Here is a 16,848-nt window from a genome sequence, read left to right as displayed (position 1 = left end):
GGATGAGTTAAAATATAAAAAAATGACTACTTAGACCATAATCCAAATATACCCACTTTGGTGGTTTTTGCCGTATAATCATTTGAAACCGTGGAGCAATGCACGCAATATAAAGCAATATCCAATGGCAATCAACCTGGCAGAAGGTTACCATTTGCACGGTTCACAGTTTTTAGCATATTTGGGAGGAGTGAGATTCACTTCACATTCCATGCGACCTCATATTTCTTACAAGATTTTCTGATGGTTTCAAGAGAATGCTGAGCTGTTAATATTTTCTCTCGTTTCTTATCTACATGAGTCAGTGATTGCTCTCTGACTGTCAATCTATACCGTAACTAGGCCACCTGAAACTTAACACATATTTGTTTCATTCTAATTACACACTTTTGTGAAACATACACAGCGTTGTAGTTATGGATGATTTGGCAAATAGTACGTTATTTTGTCGAAGTTGCAAACAACTAGATAGAGCTAAATAGAATTGATTTATTTTGTGGTTTCAGTTTTGCTCTATTTAACTATCTGGAAAACAATAAAAATTATTCACTTGTAAAGATTCGTTAAACCTGACGTCCCAGACTTACACTACCACCACTCTTCTTGCAAAGACTTTCTATAGCAGTACTGAGGAGAAGTTATCTTAAAACAACCACAATTTTAAATGAAAATACTTCTTGCCGGTTAACAGTAAAAATGTCATAATTTTAAATTAGGAATCGTCTAAAACTCTTACTGTAGAATACCTGCTTTGAGTCGTGCTAGATGGTTTGCTATATGCTTTTGATGTGTTTTTGTTACTCTTGTGTTTTAGGACACATGTGCATAAACAATTTTTTGTTTGTTAGTTATATACCTTCTTGTGGAGCTGTAGAGGCGTTCACTTTCATTGTGTTAGCTGTTTATGGCAGTACCCGATACGAATCTGATTTATCACCAGCAGTACGAATCAAACTTGATTTTCAATAATATTCTTCGCTGAAGTATAGGTTTAAGTCCACTGAGTCCTAATTTTCGGTGTAGAAGTTGTCTGAGCAGTCCTGTGTTTCACTTTACGTGCTGTACTTGATATAGATTTGTGGCTGAAGCGGATAGGTAGTTACAGAAAACTCAAAATGTAGCCTGAGGTAAAGAGATACAATAAAAGCGGAAGCGGTAAATTTGTGGCTCACATTTTCAGAGGAAACAAAAATACGTGTTTCAAGACTCATCGACGGCAGAGTCTTTGATATTTTCACAGGAGGTTAATAAACACTCACTAAGCATGTCACAGCTGTTGTGTCGATAATTCAACCATAAACGTGATCTTTCAAGAAGGCGAACCCTGTAATCATTACAATGTTATAAGCCGATACATTGGTGTTATTTCAAATTTCTTTGAAATAAACCTACTGATGAGAGCGAAGTTGTGATTCTACATTTTCGCCAGGCGTATTTTATGACGAAATAAATCTCGGGTGAACAGCCTGGTATGAGTGTGCATAGGACACAATATTTCGGCAATCGACCACGTTGCCATCATCAGGTGCGCTGATGAACTGACCGGGGGTGGGCCGGCGCCAGGTACATATATATATATATATATATAGGACAATCTCCTGCCCGCCGGAGTGACCGTGCGGTTCTAGGCGCTTCAGTCTGGAACCGCGTTGCGCTACGGTCGCAGGTCCGAATCCTGCCTCGGGCGTGGATGTGTGTGATGTCCTTAGGTTAGTTAGGTTTAAGTAGTTCTAAGTTCTAGGGGACTGATGACCTCAGAAGTTAAGTCGCAGAGTGCTCAGAGGCATTTGAACCATTTTGACAATCTCCCTCCTCCCTCAGGCGCTTCCTATGAGTCGGTGCGGTCCGCGCCCCGCGGGCGGTCCAGGTACAGCGCCCGTTCCCCAGCCGTCTGGGCGCTGCGTCCTAGGTCTTCTCGTTCAGGAGGGACGGCCGGCACCGTTCTCGTTATTCTTCCCTCTTCCCCCGAAGTTCCGTTTTGTGGGGCCTTATCCGGAAAAACTGGAAGCATTTTACGTAAACACCAAGTGAAAACTATCTTCCAACCTGCAAGCAATACCAAGAGCCTTCTTGGTAGTGTCAAGCAGAACCTTGGTCTACGTAAATCAGGGGTTTATCAGATACCTTGCCAATGCGGTACTGCATACATAGGTCAGACCATTCGTACCATTGAGGACCGATGCCTAGAACATCAGCGGCACAATAGACTGCAACAGCCCAGTAAGTCGGCAATCGCTGAGCATTGCCTGTCGGAACTCCACAGCATGGATTATGACCAAACCAAAGTCCTGACACAGACTTCTAAATACTGGGACTGTGTCATCAAAGAAGCCGTAGACATTAGAGTAAGGGAGCCACAACTAAATCGTGACAGCGGTTACATCCTTAGCAAGGCGTGGGTACCAGCGATCACCCAGATTAAGAAGAAAAAGGATATTTCCCAGAGTGTACCGACTTCGGGGGAGGAGGGAAGAATAACGAGAATGGTGCCGGCAGATCCTCCTGAACGAGAAGACCAAGGCGCAGCGCCCAGACGGCGGGGGAACGGACGCTGTACCTGGCTCGCGTGCGGGGTGTGGACCGCACCGACTCATAGGAAGCGCCTGAGGGAGGAGTGGGAGGGGGATTGTCATATATATATATATATATATATATATATATATATATATATATATATATATATATATATATAACTGGCGCCGGCCCACCGCTGGTGGATGCTGCAGGGGAGCTTCTGTAAAGTTTGAAGGTAGGAGACGAGGTACTGGCAGAAGTAAAGCTGTGAGGACGGGGCGTGAGTCGTGCTTGGGTAAGGCAAAGGTCCCGAGTTCGAGTCTCGGTCCGGCACACAGGTTTAATCTGCCAGGAAGTTTCATATCATCGCACACTCCGCTGCAGAATGAAAATCTCATTCGGGAATTTAAAAAATGCCAATTTCTGTAAAACTAAAGAATGGTAATTACATAGTTCATAACACTGAGCAACCATTGTTAATTACAAAAAGGGAAATACAAATGTAATAGCATCGCTTTATTTTTGGAGAACAAAACTTTTTGTCATAAAAATGTACAGGAATGCTTTATACACCTAAAAATAAACACGTACCATTAAGTTAATTGATTATTAGTATACAATTAATTAATATACATAATCGGACATGCAGATTCATCGACTGTTACCCATAATCGTCCATCGCTGTAGCAAACTGCATTGTCCAGTCAGATTAATGTGACCACTTGTCAAAAGCCTGAATAACCACTTTTGCAGCGTGGACCACTACGAGACGTGAAGGAAGCGAGTTAATGAGCTTCTGGAAGGGATGTGGAACCATACCGACTCCAACGCCGCGGCTAGCTGCGATAGGTTCAAAATGGCTCTGAGCACTATGGGACTTAACTTCTGAGGTCATCAGTCCCCTAGAACTTAGAACTACTTAAACCCAACTAACCTAAGGACATCACACACAGCCATGCCCGAGGCAAGATTCGAACCTGCGACCGTAGCGGTCGCGCGGTTCCAGACTGTAGCGCCTAGAACCGCTCGGTCACCCCGGCCGGCGCTGCGATAAGTTTCTCGGTTGAGGATCCACGGCGAGAAAAGCCCTAGCTAGGTGGTATCATTGATAGTCCACTAGTCTTAAACTCTTGAGTTTGGTGGCCAGGAGAGGGTAAACTCATGCTAGTGTTCTTCAAACCATGCAAGTATACTGCGGGCTGTGATACACGTTGCATTATCTTGCTGGTAGATGCCAACGTGTCGAGGAAAAACAAACCGCTTGCAGGGTTGGACATTGTCCCTAAGGATATATATATACATCTGTTAATCCGATGTGCCTTCCAGAATGACAAGATCACCGAGGGAATGCCACTGAAACATTCCCCAGATCGTACCGCTCCCTCCTCTGGCCAGGACGCTTCCGACGAGTGTTGCTTTCAGACGTCTCACGCCGTACACGCCAACGGGCATCTGTCATCTGAAGTGGCCACCCGTTGTCAATCAGTGGACTTCCAGCTGCAGTACCGGCGTGCAGATTCCAGTCTTCGTCGCCAACGAACAGCAATCAGCATGGACGCACGAACCAGGCACCTGCTGCGGAGGCCCATAATGTTCGTTGAACTGTCTTTGAGGAGACATTGTTGGTATCCCCTTGGTTCAGCTAGGCCAGGGATTCCCAAAATTCCCTAAGGGGTCGATATCGGTTTCCTAGGGGTCGACATAAACGAAAACTGATTTTGTGGGTCAACGAGGTCTAAAAATCGACACCTATCAAATTAACACAAGTTCTTATTTAAAACTTTCAAGATAGGTAGGTACTGTATTGTTTAAGTTGTGTTACGTGTACTAAGAATAATTAATATTTTTGTAGGAAATAGCATTGTTGTAGTAATGTAAAGTCTCAAGTTCGTACAAGATGAAAAACTCGGCAAGTCTGTGTAGACAAGTTTGTGCAAGATAATGAGTTCGAGCGTACGTCTTTCAGGCGCGTTTTGACTTGCTCTCTATTTGACGCTTACGCGATTTAACAAGAACGAATTCATGATCAAGTCCAAACATGTCCTGATATTTTACTACTTAGCGAGCTTGCACTTAGATTGAAAGTTCATTTGCGTTTTGAAATTCGTTGGAGCTTGAACGATAATGACTCATATAAGTACTCATTTATTTCAAGAGATTACAAAGTTATTACATAGCTAAATTAAGTGAAGTAAAGTGACTGAAAATGTGGTAAACACAACATACAACATATTTTAAATAGGTAGGTATAAAAGTGTTATGAATAAGGGGGTTGATCTTAAAAGTAGGTAATTTGGCCATGGGGGTCTGAGGTAACAGTTCATTTTGGAAAAGGGGTCACTTGTCCAAAATAGTTTGGGGATCCCTGATCTAGGCGGTCAGTTGCGCAACAGCTGCACATCTTTTCGCGCTTTGGCCGGTATTACACTATCAAATTTCTTTGTTATTGATTTGATCAAAGATGTGATCAAATATTCGGCAAATTTATTTGACAAAGATCTTTGACGTGCTCTAAAAAGCGGTATTACACTGTCATCATATTTTTCGTCAAAGTTCAAGATGGCTAACAACAACAACCGCAGCAGTTGCACGTACCACAACTGGACTGTGTGGTCATATGGGCGAGAAGCGGGGGAAAAAAAGGAAACGTACCTGGGTGAAGCCGTGGGTTATACGACGAGACGATAAAAGCATTCAACAAAACTTGTTACGTGAGCTCGTAGTGGAGAACGTCAAGTCGTACATAAATTACCGTGCTTAAGAACGGATAAACATACATTTCAGTATGTGCTCAGTGAAGTGTATCCTCTGATCCCAAAGCACAATACTCATTTAAGAACTGCTATAACTGCAGAAGACAGGCGCACTTTTAACACTCCGGTTCCTTGCTACAGGAGAGAGTTACTCTAGCTTACAGTATAGCACTCGAATACCACAGTGCACATTAACTAAAGTAATACCTGAACGTGTGCAACAATTTATAAAGCGCCAAAGGACCAATGTCTGAAGGTAAATAAATGTTCAATACACTTTATGTGCATTAAGAACTATTTTTATTTTATAAACAAATCAATTACATTTTGTGTCCAAAAAGTTTACCTCACGGCTAATGAGCTCCGCAAATATTTTTATAGCTCTCCAATCTTCTTAATCTATTTTTGTATTCAGAGTGCCTCACGTTGTAAAGCGCCTCATCAGCTTCATACATCTCTATTAATTTCGTAGTTGACGGCACACACCAATTGTATTTACCGGCCATGTTTATAAACACACTACAGATGACAGAACGCTGAAGCGATGCTAGCGCTCCACGTGGTAACATGTCACATTGCAGTGAACAGCAGACAAGCCACTTTTATGATCAAATCTACAGCGAGGCCCTAGATTAGATCAAATTTATTTGACGACAGACAAGATTTGAGAAAGTGCCCTATTACAACATCAAACTTCTTTGACATAAATATTGGACATATTAACTTTGACAAACAAATTTGATAGTGTCATACCGGCCTTACACGTCTCCTCAGCCGTTGTTCACGCTTGTCATATATGGCTCGTGGTGCACCACAGTGGAGGATGCTAAGTTCACCGGACTTGGATACGATGTGACGTCATTATGACGTATACACGCTACATCGAAAACGATAGAAACCGTATATCGACTATTCGACTTTTGTGAACTTTCGAGAGGTAGTGACAGGGTAGCGCTGTGCTCTGCGCCATTCGTTTAAATGTGCTTTGCGCTCCTTGCGTTTAAATCGTGCATTGTACTGTGTTTGTGTCCTGTGCGTTGTTTTTCGTTTGCTCGTCTCTAATTATGTGTTCAGCATTCGAGAGACTAATGAGAGAAAATCTGAAAGAGTTCAGCATCGATGACGACGGGCAATTGCGTGGTTATTGTGAATCTCAAGCAGAAATTGATGTACTTCTGACACAGCTGAAGTGCGCCGGTTATTCGTACTCAGTGCTAAGAAGCACTCAGCAGCCAAAATCTTTAGATGCGTCAAGACACTAACCTTTGGTTAAGATTACATTGAGAAATCCACTTCCCCTCATATTTCATCTCCGGTCGACGATTTTTCTTCAACAATGCTTCATATTTTTCTTTTTAAGTTCGAAATTCAATCATTCTACACACCAGTCATTACTGGACACTAAGGTACCTGTCTCTGCGGTCCGAGTGTAAAATTACTTGGAATTATGGTTGATAAGAGACTATCTTGGGATGGACATATAAATTACTTAGCTAACAAACTTGCACGAGTTCTCTTTCAGCTATATAAATTAAGAAAAAAAAGTCAGCAAGAGTATGCTGCTACAATGTAATATGTACTGACAAGACCAATTGTATGAAACCATACTAAAATATTGATAATAAATAAATATTATACAACAATCACACAATCAAATCTGGTCGGGACATAAGAAGACTTCACTTTTTTACGAAACGTATTGCCTATGGTGTTTTCAAGGCCACGGTCAGGAATATTTCTATTAATATCCAGCTCTTCTATTTTGGCGAAATACATATACGCTGCCACACTGAGCTGTTATCAGAATCGCACGTGTCAAAACAAACCACTAGCTGACGACGGTTTAGAATCTCGAACGTTCGTAAAAGTCGATAGGTGTGTTAATCGACTAAAGCGTATACACGTCATAATGACGTCACATCATATCCAGGTTGGGTGAACTTAGCATCCTCCCACCACAGTGACCTCGGCGCCATTTTGGTTCAAATGGCTCTGAGCACTATGGGACTTAACTGCTGAGGTCATCAGTCGCCTAGAACTTAGAACTACTTAAACCTAACTAACCTAGGGACATCACATGCATCCATGCCCGAGGCAGGATTCGAACCTGCGACCGTAGCGGTCGCGCCGTTTTGGCATAGGACAGTTTTGCTGTGCACGATACACTTTAATCACGCCAGCAATTTAAAAACTTGGCTGTTTAGGAAGTGCTTCTGCGCTTGGCCCGGAAGTCAATGATCATGCCGTTTTGGAAGTCAGATAAATTGCTCCGTTTCCGCATTACAACAATGACTGCACTGTATTCCGCATCACCCGACACGTTGAATTTACCCTCTATTGCCGTCTGTGAGTTGTTGCTGCACATAGACGTCAAACCTGGGCGACGGGCGCATTAATGTGACTGGACCGTGTAGTAGCTGGCGTTCACGAGTGTACACGAAACAGCCAGAATGAAACAACTGATAAATTAGACTTCTGTTACACAAGCTATGTAAACTGACGCTGAAATATGCAATAACAACTTTTACAAGACGGTCAATATGTTTCACTGAGATAGGGCGATATATTTCTGTTGAATTTCCAGCTCTTTTCATAAGTCAGAGGTCGTCTGCGGCCCACTCGATCTATTCCAGATCGAATACGGTAGAAGGAAGGCCCTTTATTCATAATAACCTGCATTTTCACGTGATAATAGTTGGTTCTAATGTAACGTACCAGACACATTTGTTGGAAACTACCCATCTTTTTCCATGCAAATCTTTTTGCTTGAATTACTTTTTATCATCTTTCTTCGTGTGATACAGGCTTTTGATATTTTGTTTCTCTTTTAGAAATTATCCCCGGATTTGGTAACGCACTGGAAGTCACGACCATCTCTTCTTCGCAATGATATAATAGGTTTTTTGGTGGGCGGGGGATAGCTTCCATGAAGTAATCTTCCAAGGCCCAATATGAGAAAACTGTTCAACTTTCTTTGAAAAGTATTCTGAAGCAACAGGCATCACAGTCAACGACGAAAAAGGACTGAAAACCTCGGTACAGGTAATTTCTTTAATTCAAACAACAATGTTCCGTAACGCAGTCGCTGATTTCGGCTGTTACTGCATGAGAAGCAGCTCCATACCAACCTTATGTGAGGCAAGCAGTCAGACGCGGAGACGATAATTTGTAATTTCACAAGAGAGCCTGTTTGTACACAACAAGACGGCCGGACAGAGCAGCGCAGTCATGGTGACATTGCAAAAAGGCCATGCAACTACGAAGCGACCTGAAGAGTATTTCCACACCATTGAGACATGAAGGTGTTGATCTGTACGTGCTTCGAAGCAATATATGGGCACAACCAGCGTGCTATTAATCATTACACACTGAAGCGCAAAAGAAACTGCTGTAGTCGTGCGTATTCAAAAACAGAAATTTGTAAACAGGCAGAATACGATGATGCGGTCGGCAACGCCTACATAAGACAACAAGTGTCTGGCGCAGTTGTTACATTGGTTACTGCTGCTACAATGGAAGGGTATCAAGATTTAAATGAGTGTGATGTTGCAGTCGGCGCACGAACGATTGTACACCGCATCTCCGAGGTACCGATGAAGTGGGGATTTTCCCGTACGACCATTTCACGAGTGTACCGTGAATATCAGGAATCTGGTAAAATATCAAATCTCCGACATCGCTACGGCCGGAAAAAGATCCTGCAAAAACGGGACCAACGACGACTGAAGAGAATCGTTCATCGTGAAAGAAGTGCAACCCTTCCGCAAATTGCTGCAGATTTCTGTGTTGGGCCATCAACAAGTGTCAGCATGCGAACCAATCAAGGAAACGTCATCGATATGGGCTTTCGGAGCTGAAGGCCCACTCGTGTACCCTTGATGACTGCACAACACAAAGCTTTACGCCTCGCCTTTTCCCGTCATCATCGACATTGGACTGTTGATGACTGGAAGCATGTTGCCTGGTCTCGTTTCAAATGGTACATAGCGGATGGACTTGTAAGGATATGGAGACAACCTCATGAATTCATGGAATCTGCATGTCAGCAGGGGACCGTTCAAGCCGGTGGAGGCTGTGTAATTGTGTGGGGCTCGTGCAATTGCAGTGATATGGGATCCCTGATACGTCTAGATATGACTCTGACAGGTGACACGTACGTAAGCATCCTGTGTGATCACCTGCATCCATTCACGTCCATTGTGCATTCCGACGGATTTGAGCAATTCCAGCAGAACAATGCGATACCACACTCGTCCAGAGTTGCTGCAGAGTGGCTCCAGGAACACTATTCTGAGTTTAAACACTTCCGCTGGCCGCCAAACTCCCGAGACATGAACATTATTGGGCACATCTGGCAGTCTTGCAACGTGCTCAGAAGAAATCTCCACCCCTTCGTACTCTTACGGATCTATGGACAGGCGTGCAGGATTCACGGTGTCAGTTCCCTCCAGCAGTACTTCAGACATTAGTCGAGTCCATGCCACGTCGTGTTGCGGCATTTCCTCAGTAGTGCCTTTCGGAAGGAAAGTCGCCTTCCCTCCAGGGATTCCCATTTACGCTCACGATGCATTCTGTAATGCTCGCGTGCTGATCGAACCTGCGCACAACAAACCTAGCAGCGCCTCTGAATTGCTTCGATGTCTTCCTTTAATCCGACCTCTTTGGGATTCCAAACAATCCAGCAGTAGGACCTACTTAAAAATGTGTTCTATACTCAGTCTCCTTTGTAGATGAGCTAAACTTTCCAAAAATTCTCCCAATAAAACTTAATCGACTATTCGCCTTCCGTACTAGCAACATGACGTGTTCATTCCACTTCATATCGCTCTGCAACGTACATGCAGATATTTAATCTATGTGACTGTGTCAAGCCCACATTGCTAATGCCGTATTCCAACCTTACATCATTGTTCTTTCCACTCTTACGCTTAACTTACGTTTAGAGGTTGCTGCCATTCATCACACCACCTAGAAAACTTGTCAAAGTCATTTTGTATCCTCGACGACGACACCACAGTGTCATCAGCAAACAGGCGTAAATTGCTGCTCTTCCTGTCCGTCAGATCACTTATGTAGACAGAGAGTAAGTCCTATGACACTTCCCAGGCGATCTCCTGACGACATCCTTGTCTCTGATGAACACTCGCTGTCAAAGACAATGCACTAGTTTCTATTACTACACAAGTTTTCCAGCGACTCAACACCTGCTCGGACCTTCTCAACAGTCTGCAGTGAAACACCGTGTCAAAGACCTTCCGGAAATCTAAGAATGTGAAATCTGCCTGTTACTCTTCATGCATGGTTCACAGGATATCATCTGAACTTACGGCAAGCTGAGTTTTGCGCAAGCAATGCTTACTAAATCCGTGCTGATTTCTGGACGGAAGCCTTCCTGTCTCAAGGAAATTGCATGTGTTAAAGAATTCTACAGCAGACCGATGTTAAATATACTGTATTCGTCTCTAAATATGGGGCTCTATTCTTCTTCTACCTTTATCTATACCGGGGTCGTCTGCGCTTTTCTCCAGTCGTGTGGGCAATATATTCGCGATTAAAAAAAGCTAAGTAAGTGGCCAATGCCGCAGAGTACTTTCCGTAAAACCGAACTCAGATTCCATCTGGACCTGGCGACTTATTTTTTTTTTTCAACTGTTGTATATAACATCTTCCTGCGCGGGTGATTTCTTAAACGCGAAATTTAAAACGCCGGCTTTTACAGGAGGCTCATCGACGAGTGAATGGATACAAGCCTTCGACTAGCTTAAGAATTTTACGTATGACCAGAATTTTCTCGGGTTATCGGCAAGATCTTTCGTTAAGGTATGAAACTGGAAGTTGTGTGTTCAAATGGCTCTGAGCACTATGGGACTTAACTTCTGAGGTCATCAGCTCCCTAGTACTTAGAACTACTTAAACCTAACTAACCTAAGGACATCACACACATCTATGCCCGAGCAGGATTCGAACCTGCGACCGTAGCGGTCACGCGGTTCCAGACTGTAGCGCCTAGAACCGCCCGGCCACTCCGGCAGGCCTCTTTTTTACAGATGCACGAATTTCTGTTAACATTTTCCTGTTGTCAGAGCGTTTGAGAGCTAAATGCTAACTCAATTCACATCAGCTTCCACCAAAATGTTCAGCCGAATAAGCTCATATAAAACAGTTACGTTCTACGTCATTTGAAAGATGGCCTTCGTCCAGTACTATAGCAAAGATTTTCTATTTAAAATTTTGGGGCGTGCCCTTTGCTGAGCGGGCCCTATATAGACTACGCGTAGATACGAGCTTGACAGGTAGATCGTAATAATATGCCTTGTCTGTGTGAGTGATTAGTCTACGAAGCTCACCAAGCGAGGTGGTGTCGTGAACGACATGATGACTTGCACTCGTAGGACCACCAGCCCCGTCTCATAATCTATTCGTGTGTTTTCAGTGGCTTCTCAAAACCACTGTAAACGAGTGCTGGAATGATTGGACAACCGCGCTCGATTTCTTTTGCTATCCTTCCTCAACTGACGACTACATCGTCGACTGTACGTTAAACTCTTTATCTTTCGTCACTTTTCTGTAGCTGATGATGTTGCAAAAAAATGTATCGGTCCGTATCCGGGTGGTGTAAGGGATCGTCTTCACCATTACTTGATCTTCAGGTGTGCATTCTCTCATTATTACACTGTGTCTTGGGCTAATCTCAAATCAGTCTGCAGTGTTTCGTCACTAATGATCATAATCGTTTGTCAGGTTGACGATAGTGCCCTTCTTGAAACTATTCGAGTTGGCTATGCTTTGGTGCTAGGTTCTACCTTTTCCCTTCTTTTCATTTCCATAATCCACCATACTACCATTACACTCAAAAATCCTTAAATGGCACTGACTCACACGTAACACACAACGCTGAGGAAAGAAGGTGAGTCATACGTTCTCTGAACATCCATGAAAGTAGCGCGTCGTAATGACGAGGCACCTCCTGTAAATAGATGAGAACCTGGGACCTTTCATAAAACATGTGTGAATAACAGAGGGCGCAGCAATACGGACATATTATTGTAATTTCAAGCACATTGCACAATTAAAAATTACTATTACCTTGAAAAAGCCATAAACTGAAGTCCATGTACTTACCAGAATTTCCCAGAAACAGCTTGCAGAAATCGTCGAAACTCCCTTTATAGCCTTCGAGGAGCTTACAATGATGGTAGTAGGAAACGCACGTGTCCTTTGCATTGCGGGCCACGTATATTACCTGTAGATCAAGGAGAAAGTGGTCTCACTGTGCGCAAACGCTAATACTTCATGCAGTACCAAACCAATCACTACAAATCTTACTAACTTCATCAGTCCTTATGTAACATATACGTTACAACCATTTTTTTTTTCAAGCTCAGGCAGTTAACTAACCTTGCTGTGCCTAATTATAGTATGTACTTTACGCCACCTGGTTTCTGTAAATTACCTGTTTTCGTTTCTGAGAAGTAGGTTGCAGCTTCTGATTAAAAAAAGCTGTTTACCGCAGTGTCAGCATGGCTTCGAGCAATGAAGGTTATTTCTGCTTTTTTTTGAGTAATTTCGAACTATAATGTGTTTAGAACATGCTACAATGCGTTACTATACGCTACGCTATCGATTGATTGATTGCTTCTGATTGATTATTTCTACACACCAATACGGTGTTTTATCTTTTTCGATATAGCGCTGGTCCATATCAGAAACGACCTACACGTTCACATTCACGAGAGATGATGCAAGAAGATGAAGAGAGTGAAGTAGAAGGGAAGGAACAATGATAAAGATAACGCACTTCAAGTGAGGAAACGCACCAGAACATCAGAGCCGTTGCCATCACCAACAGCAAGAACGTCCACGTCATGAAGCTACCCAAAATGACGAATAAAAACACGGGGAAGTCGTTTCATATGCGGGTTACCTTCATGTAAGGATTTCACATTTGTGCAGTGCACTAGGCGCCAAACATATCTCTGTTTCAGAAAAAAGTAACTGTTTTTTGTAAAGCTATAAAGAAATACTAGAATTTTGAAAAATTCTGATTGTGTTTTAAAATGTAATAAAAATAATATTTCGTGACCGTAAGTATATTTACGTATTTTCGTTAATAAATCAAATTCATCAAAGCAATCCCTGAAAACATGTTATTACTAGGATGAAAGACGTGTTCGGATGCCGGAATATTTTGATGAGTCACAACAAATTTTTTAATTTAGTAGTTTAGCTTTATTTTGTCCCAGAACAACGTATTGATCACCAATAATAAACTTTTCATCTACAGTATCTGAACTCAGCACATAGAAGGTTAATGAATATTTACTTGCTTTCAATAGGAAACTAAAACGGGTAAAACATCTTGTATAACGCTCGATTGACATTACTGTATCATACCGTTACAGGCGTTCGTTGAGTAGTACCATAAGGGTGTCTAAAAATCACACATTTGATGACACTTAGTAAACTCTTTCCAATATAACTTTGGCATAAATACCTTGGGCTTTACTGATCCATCTTGTATCTGCCGAGGCAGCAGCTCCCAGGGAATGTGTGTCTTTATAAAACGCGGCGAAGGCATCTCGTCGATGTACTTCACCGAATTTGTTACATACAAGGGCAACTTCAAGTCGGGGATTCTGGGCAGAATATCTCTGTAGTCAAACAGGGGCGAGTGTCTGAAAATGAAGCGACAATTTGACGTTAGGAATCTAAATTATGTCTGTATTTATTACTAATTGCAAAGTAAACAATAAACATTTATAGGCTGCAAAGTTTTCAATACATTAATTTCACGATCTTCATTGAGACTCTGTCAGCAGCTGCGATTAATCGTTTACATGCTACATGCAGATGCTAATCATTTCTTTATTCGTTGAATAATCTCGGTCTTAGACTATTATCAAGTAATCTATAGCCCTGATGTAATTAAATTTTCCTTGAGACATTTGAGTCTCTATCTACGATAATGATAGAAGCTAAAGAAATGAAATAAAATTTGTGGCGTGGTCACTACTAGAACTCACGTCTCCTTGTTTACTAGGCAAGTATGCTAGCCATTACATCACCGCAACAGTGTAACTAACATAGCTGCATGGAGTAACGCAGTCCAGTTGTCCTCCCTCGAGTATGTTTAGAAAAAAAATTGATCGATATCACATTATGCTGTACAAATCTCCGCATCGATGTATATTTCAATAGTAACCTCTATTGTTGTGCTTATGAGTGTCGGTGCTGCAACTGTCGTAGAATTAAAGTCAACAGTTGCGTTAGCACTGGTGCACGTACCATCGCACTCAACATGCACTTTATGGCTGCACAGCCGCAGAGACTTGGGTGGCATAATGCGACACCGAAGAATTTTATTGTGAAAATATTTGATAAGGGTCTAAGACTGAAATTCTACAATCACACAACGAATAACGGGAACCAGGTCGATTCATTAAATACATAGAGACTTCAGAAAGTATATTACAGATGTCTTCCCAGGCTAAAGTCTTTGCGCATTGTCGGAAGGAAGAGAGTAGATGTTACGGGTCTTCTGAAGACACTGTTCTGCCGCGGTTCTGATAAGGTGCATCACAGCGTAGAGGACTGGAAATTTGAAATGGGCAACATGTTTAAATTCCAGACTTTTAAATTGAAATTCTGGCTATATATGTACCAAACGCAATGCCACGTCCACCCGTAGTGAAATGGTGCCAACGTTATGAGCAAGGCCACACTGATCGAGAGCTCAAATCGTGCACTGTACGATTTCCATCTTTTCTGCAAGCTAAAAGAACATCTGGGAAGAAAGAGATTTTCCAGCGACGAGGACGTTCAAATAGCGGTTCCCTAAAGGCTCCATGATCTAGGAGTTGAACGATTAGTAGAAAGTACCGACTATTGGTTACAGAGACTCGCTGACTATATTTAAAAATAGTGTCATGTATCTGTATCATACTGGAGTTTAATGTAACTATAAAAGTTACTTGCCTACCATAATAATGTTAAAGTAATTTTTGAAATCCCTTGTACCTACAAGTACTGTAAGAAAGGGTTTGCAAAGACCACTAAGGAATTGCCTTAGATCGGGAGTCCCGGACTACCATAGCAGGAAGAGGTCTGACTATTCCCTTTCAGCTGAAAATGACGCGGACAAAAGGCACAGAGAACCTTGCATTTCCGGTGATCTGCCGGAAACTGAATTTCAAACATAATGATTCTATAAAATGCCATTAAATACAACTGTCAAGGTTTAACCTTTCTTTCATCAGAGAGAGTGTTTGTTGTACTGCACCGATACGACAGCGCCATGAAAAATTTCTCGGTGCTAATGAATTGAAACATTTTTAAGAAAAGAACTAAAATTGTGAAGGATAAGAGCATGCTTAGAAATACCTTTCTGATACTGTAGCGAGCTAAAAGCCAATACCCCTACACAGTGATGTTTAGAGACCACAGGAAGGAGCAACCGTGGGAAACATGTCGGTCACTGGCACCTGTAAAATTGCTTCGGAGTCCCCTTTATGCACGACCACAGCGAAAAAATTGAAGTAAAATTAGGATTTAATGTCCTGTCGACGATGAGCTCATTTAGGACAACAACAATAATTTGTTTCACGTAATCATTATGTAAGCTGATATAAATTGTTTTTATTTCCTCTCCAAATTACAAGATGTGAGGCATTTCTATGGATGTTGAGAGAACCACGCCACTGTTCGAGTGATATAACATGGATGATGCCCCAGATCACACAACCGAAAACTGAATGTACTTTCAAAACTCGTTGCGTACGGATGTGTAATAATTGAACAATGGTTGTAAACAAAACAAATTTCATTTTGAAAACTGCTTTATGTACTGTTGTATAATGTTGACGTGAAACCACAATGTCCCAGATATTAGGAATTGAGAGTAAGATATTATGGAAACACTATTTAATCGAAAGAACATAGGCACTTGCTAGCCGACATTAATGTTGGGTTTGCCCAGCACTCCGTCTTCAGGCCACAAGTGGCCCATCGCGACCATCCGCCTGCCCTGTCATCCTCAGCTAAGGATGCGGATAGAAGGGGCGAGTGATCAGCACACCGCTCTCCCGGTCGTTATGATGGTATTCTTGACCGGAGCCGCTACTGTTCGGTCGAGTACCTCCTCAATTGGCATCACGAGGCTGAGTGCACCCCGAAAAATGGCAACAGCGCATGGCGGTCCGGATGGTCACCCATCCAAATGCCGGCCACGCGCGACAGCGCTTAACTACGCTGATCTGACGGGAACCGGTGTATCCACTGCGGCAAGGCGGTCGCCTTGGGTTTGCCTAGCCTTCGCCTTTTTTGCGGGGCTGTGCGCTTCTGGGAACACATTCAATAAGGTATCTGAATGTCTGTGAAGGGATGACAGCTCATTCTTCCCTAACAGCCGAAACCAGAGAAGATACTAATGTTGGATGCTAGGATCAGGAGCGAAGTCGACGTTCTAACTCGTCCCCAAGGTGTTCCACAGGGATGAAGTTGCGACTCTGCTCGCGCCAGTCCATTTCAGTAATGTTATCGTCCACAAGCCATTGCCTCACAGATGCTGCTTTATGACAGGGCG

General features: G+C 42.6%; 1 protein-coding gene across 2 annotated transcripts in view; it reads right to left on the bottom strand.

Annotated features, from left to right (window-relative positions):
- The window catches only part of LOC126473326 (luciferin sulfotransferase-like), a 164,190-nt gene that overhangs the window by 20,926 nt on the left and 126,416 nt on the right, over positions 1-16,848 (bottom strand). For both annotated transcript variants that reach the window (XM_050100312.1, XM_050100311.1), the window contains exons 3-4: positions 13,762-13,942; positions 12,390-12,510 (exon numbers count right to left, since the gene is read on the bottom strand). In XM_050100312.1, the coding sequence (XP_049956269.1) occupies positions 12,390-12,510; positions 13,762-13,942 (302 nt within the window). The remainder of the gene's footprint in view (positions 1-12,389; positions 12,511-13,761; positions 13,943-16,848) is intronic.

This window comes from Schistocerca serialis, chromosome 4, assembly GCF_023864345.2.
Source record: "Schistocerca serialis cubense isolate TAMUIC-IGC-003099 chromosome 4, iqSchSeri2.2, whole genome shotgun sequence".
In the NCBI taxonomy this organism is placed as follows: Eukaryota; Metazoa; Arthropoda; class Insecta; order Orthoptera; family Acrididae; genus Schistocerca; species Schistocerca serialis.
The sequence above is the reverse complement of the archived record's forward strand: the minus strand, read 5'-3'. Positions and strand labels throughout refer to the sequence as shown.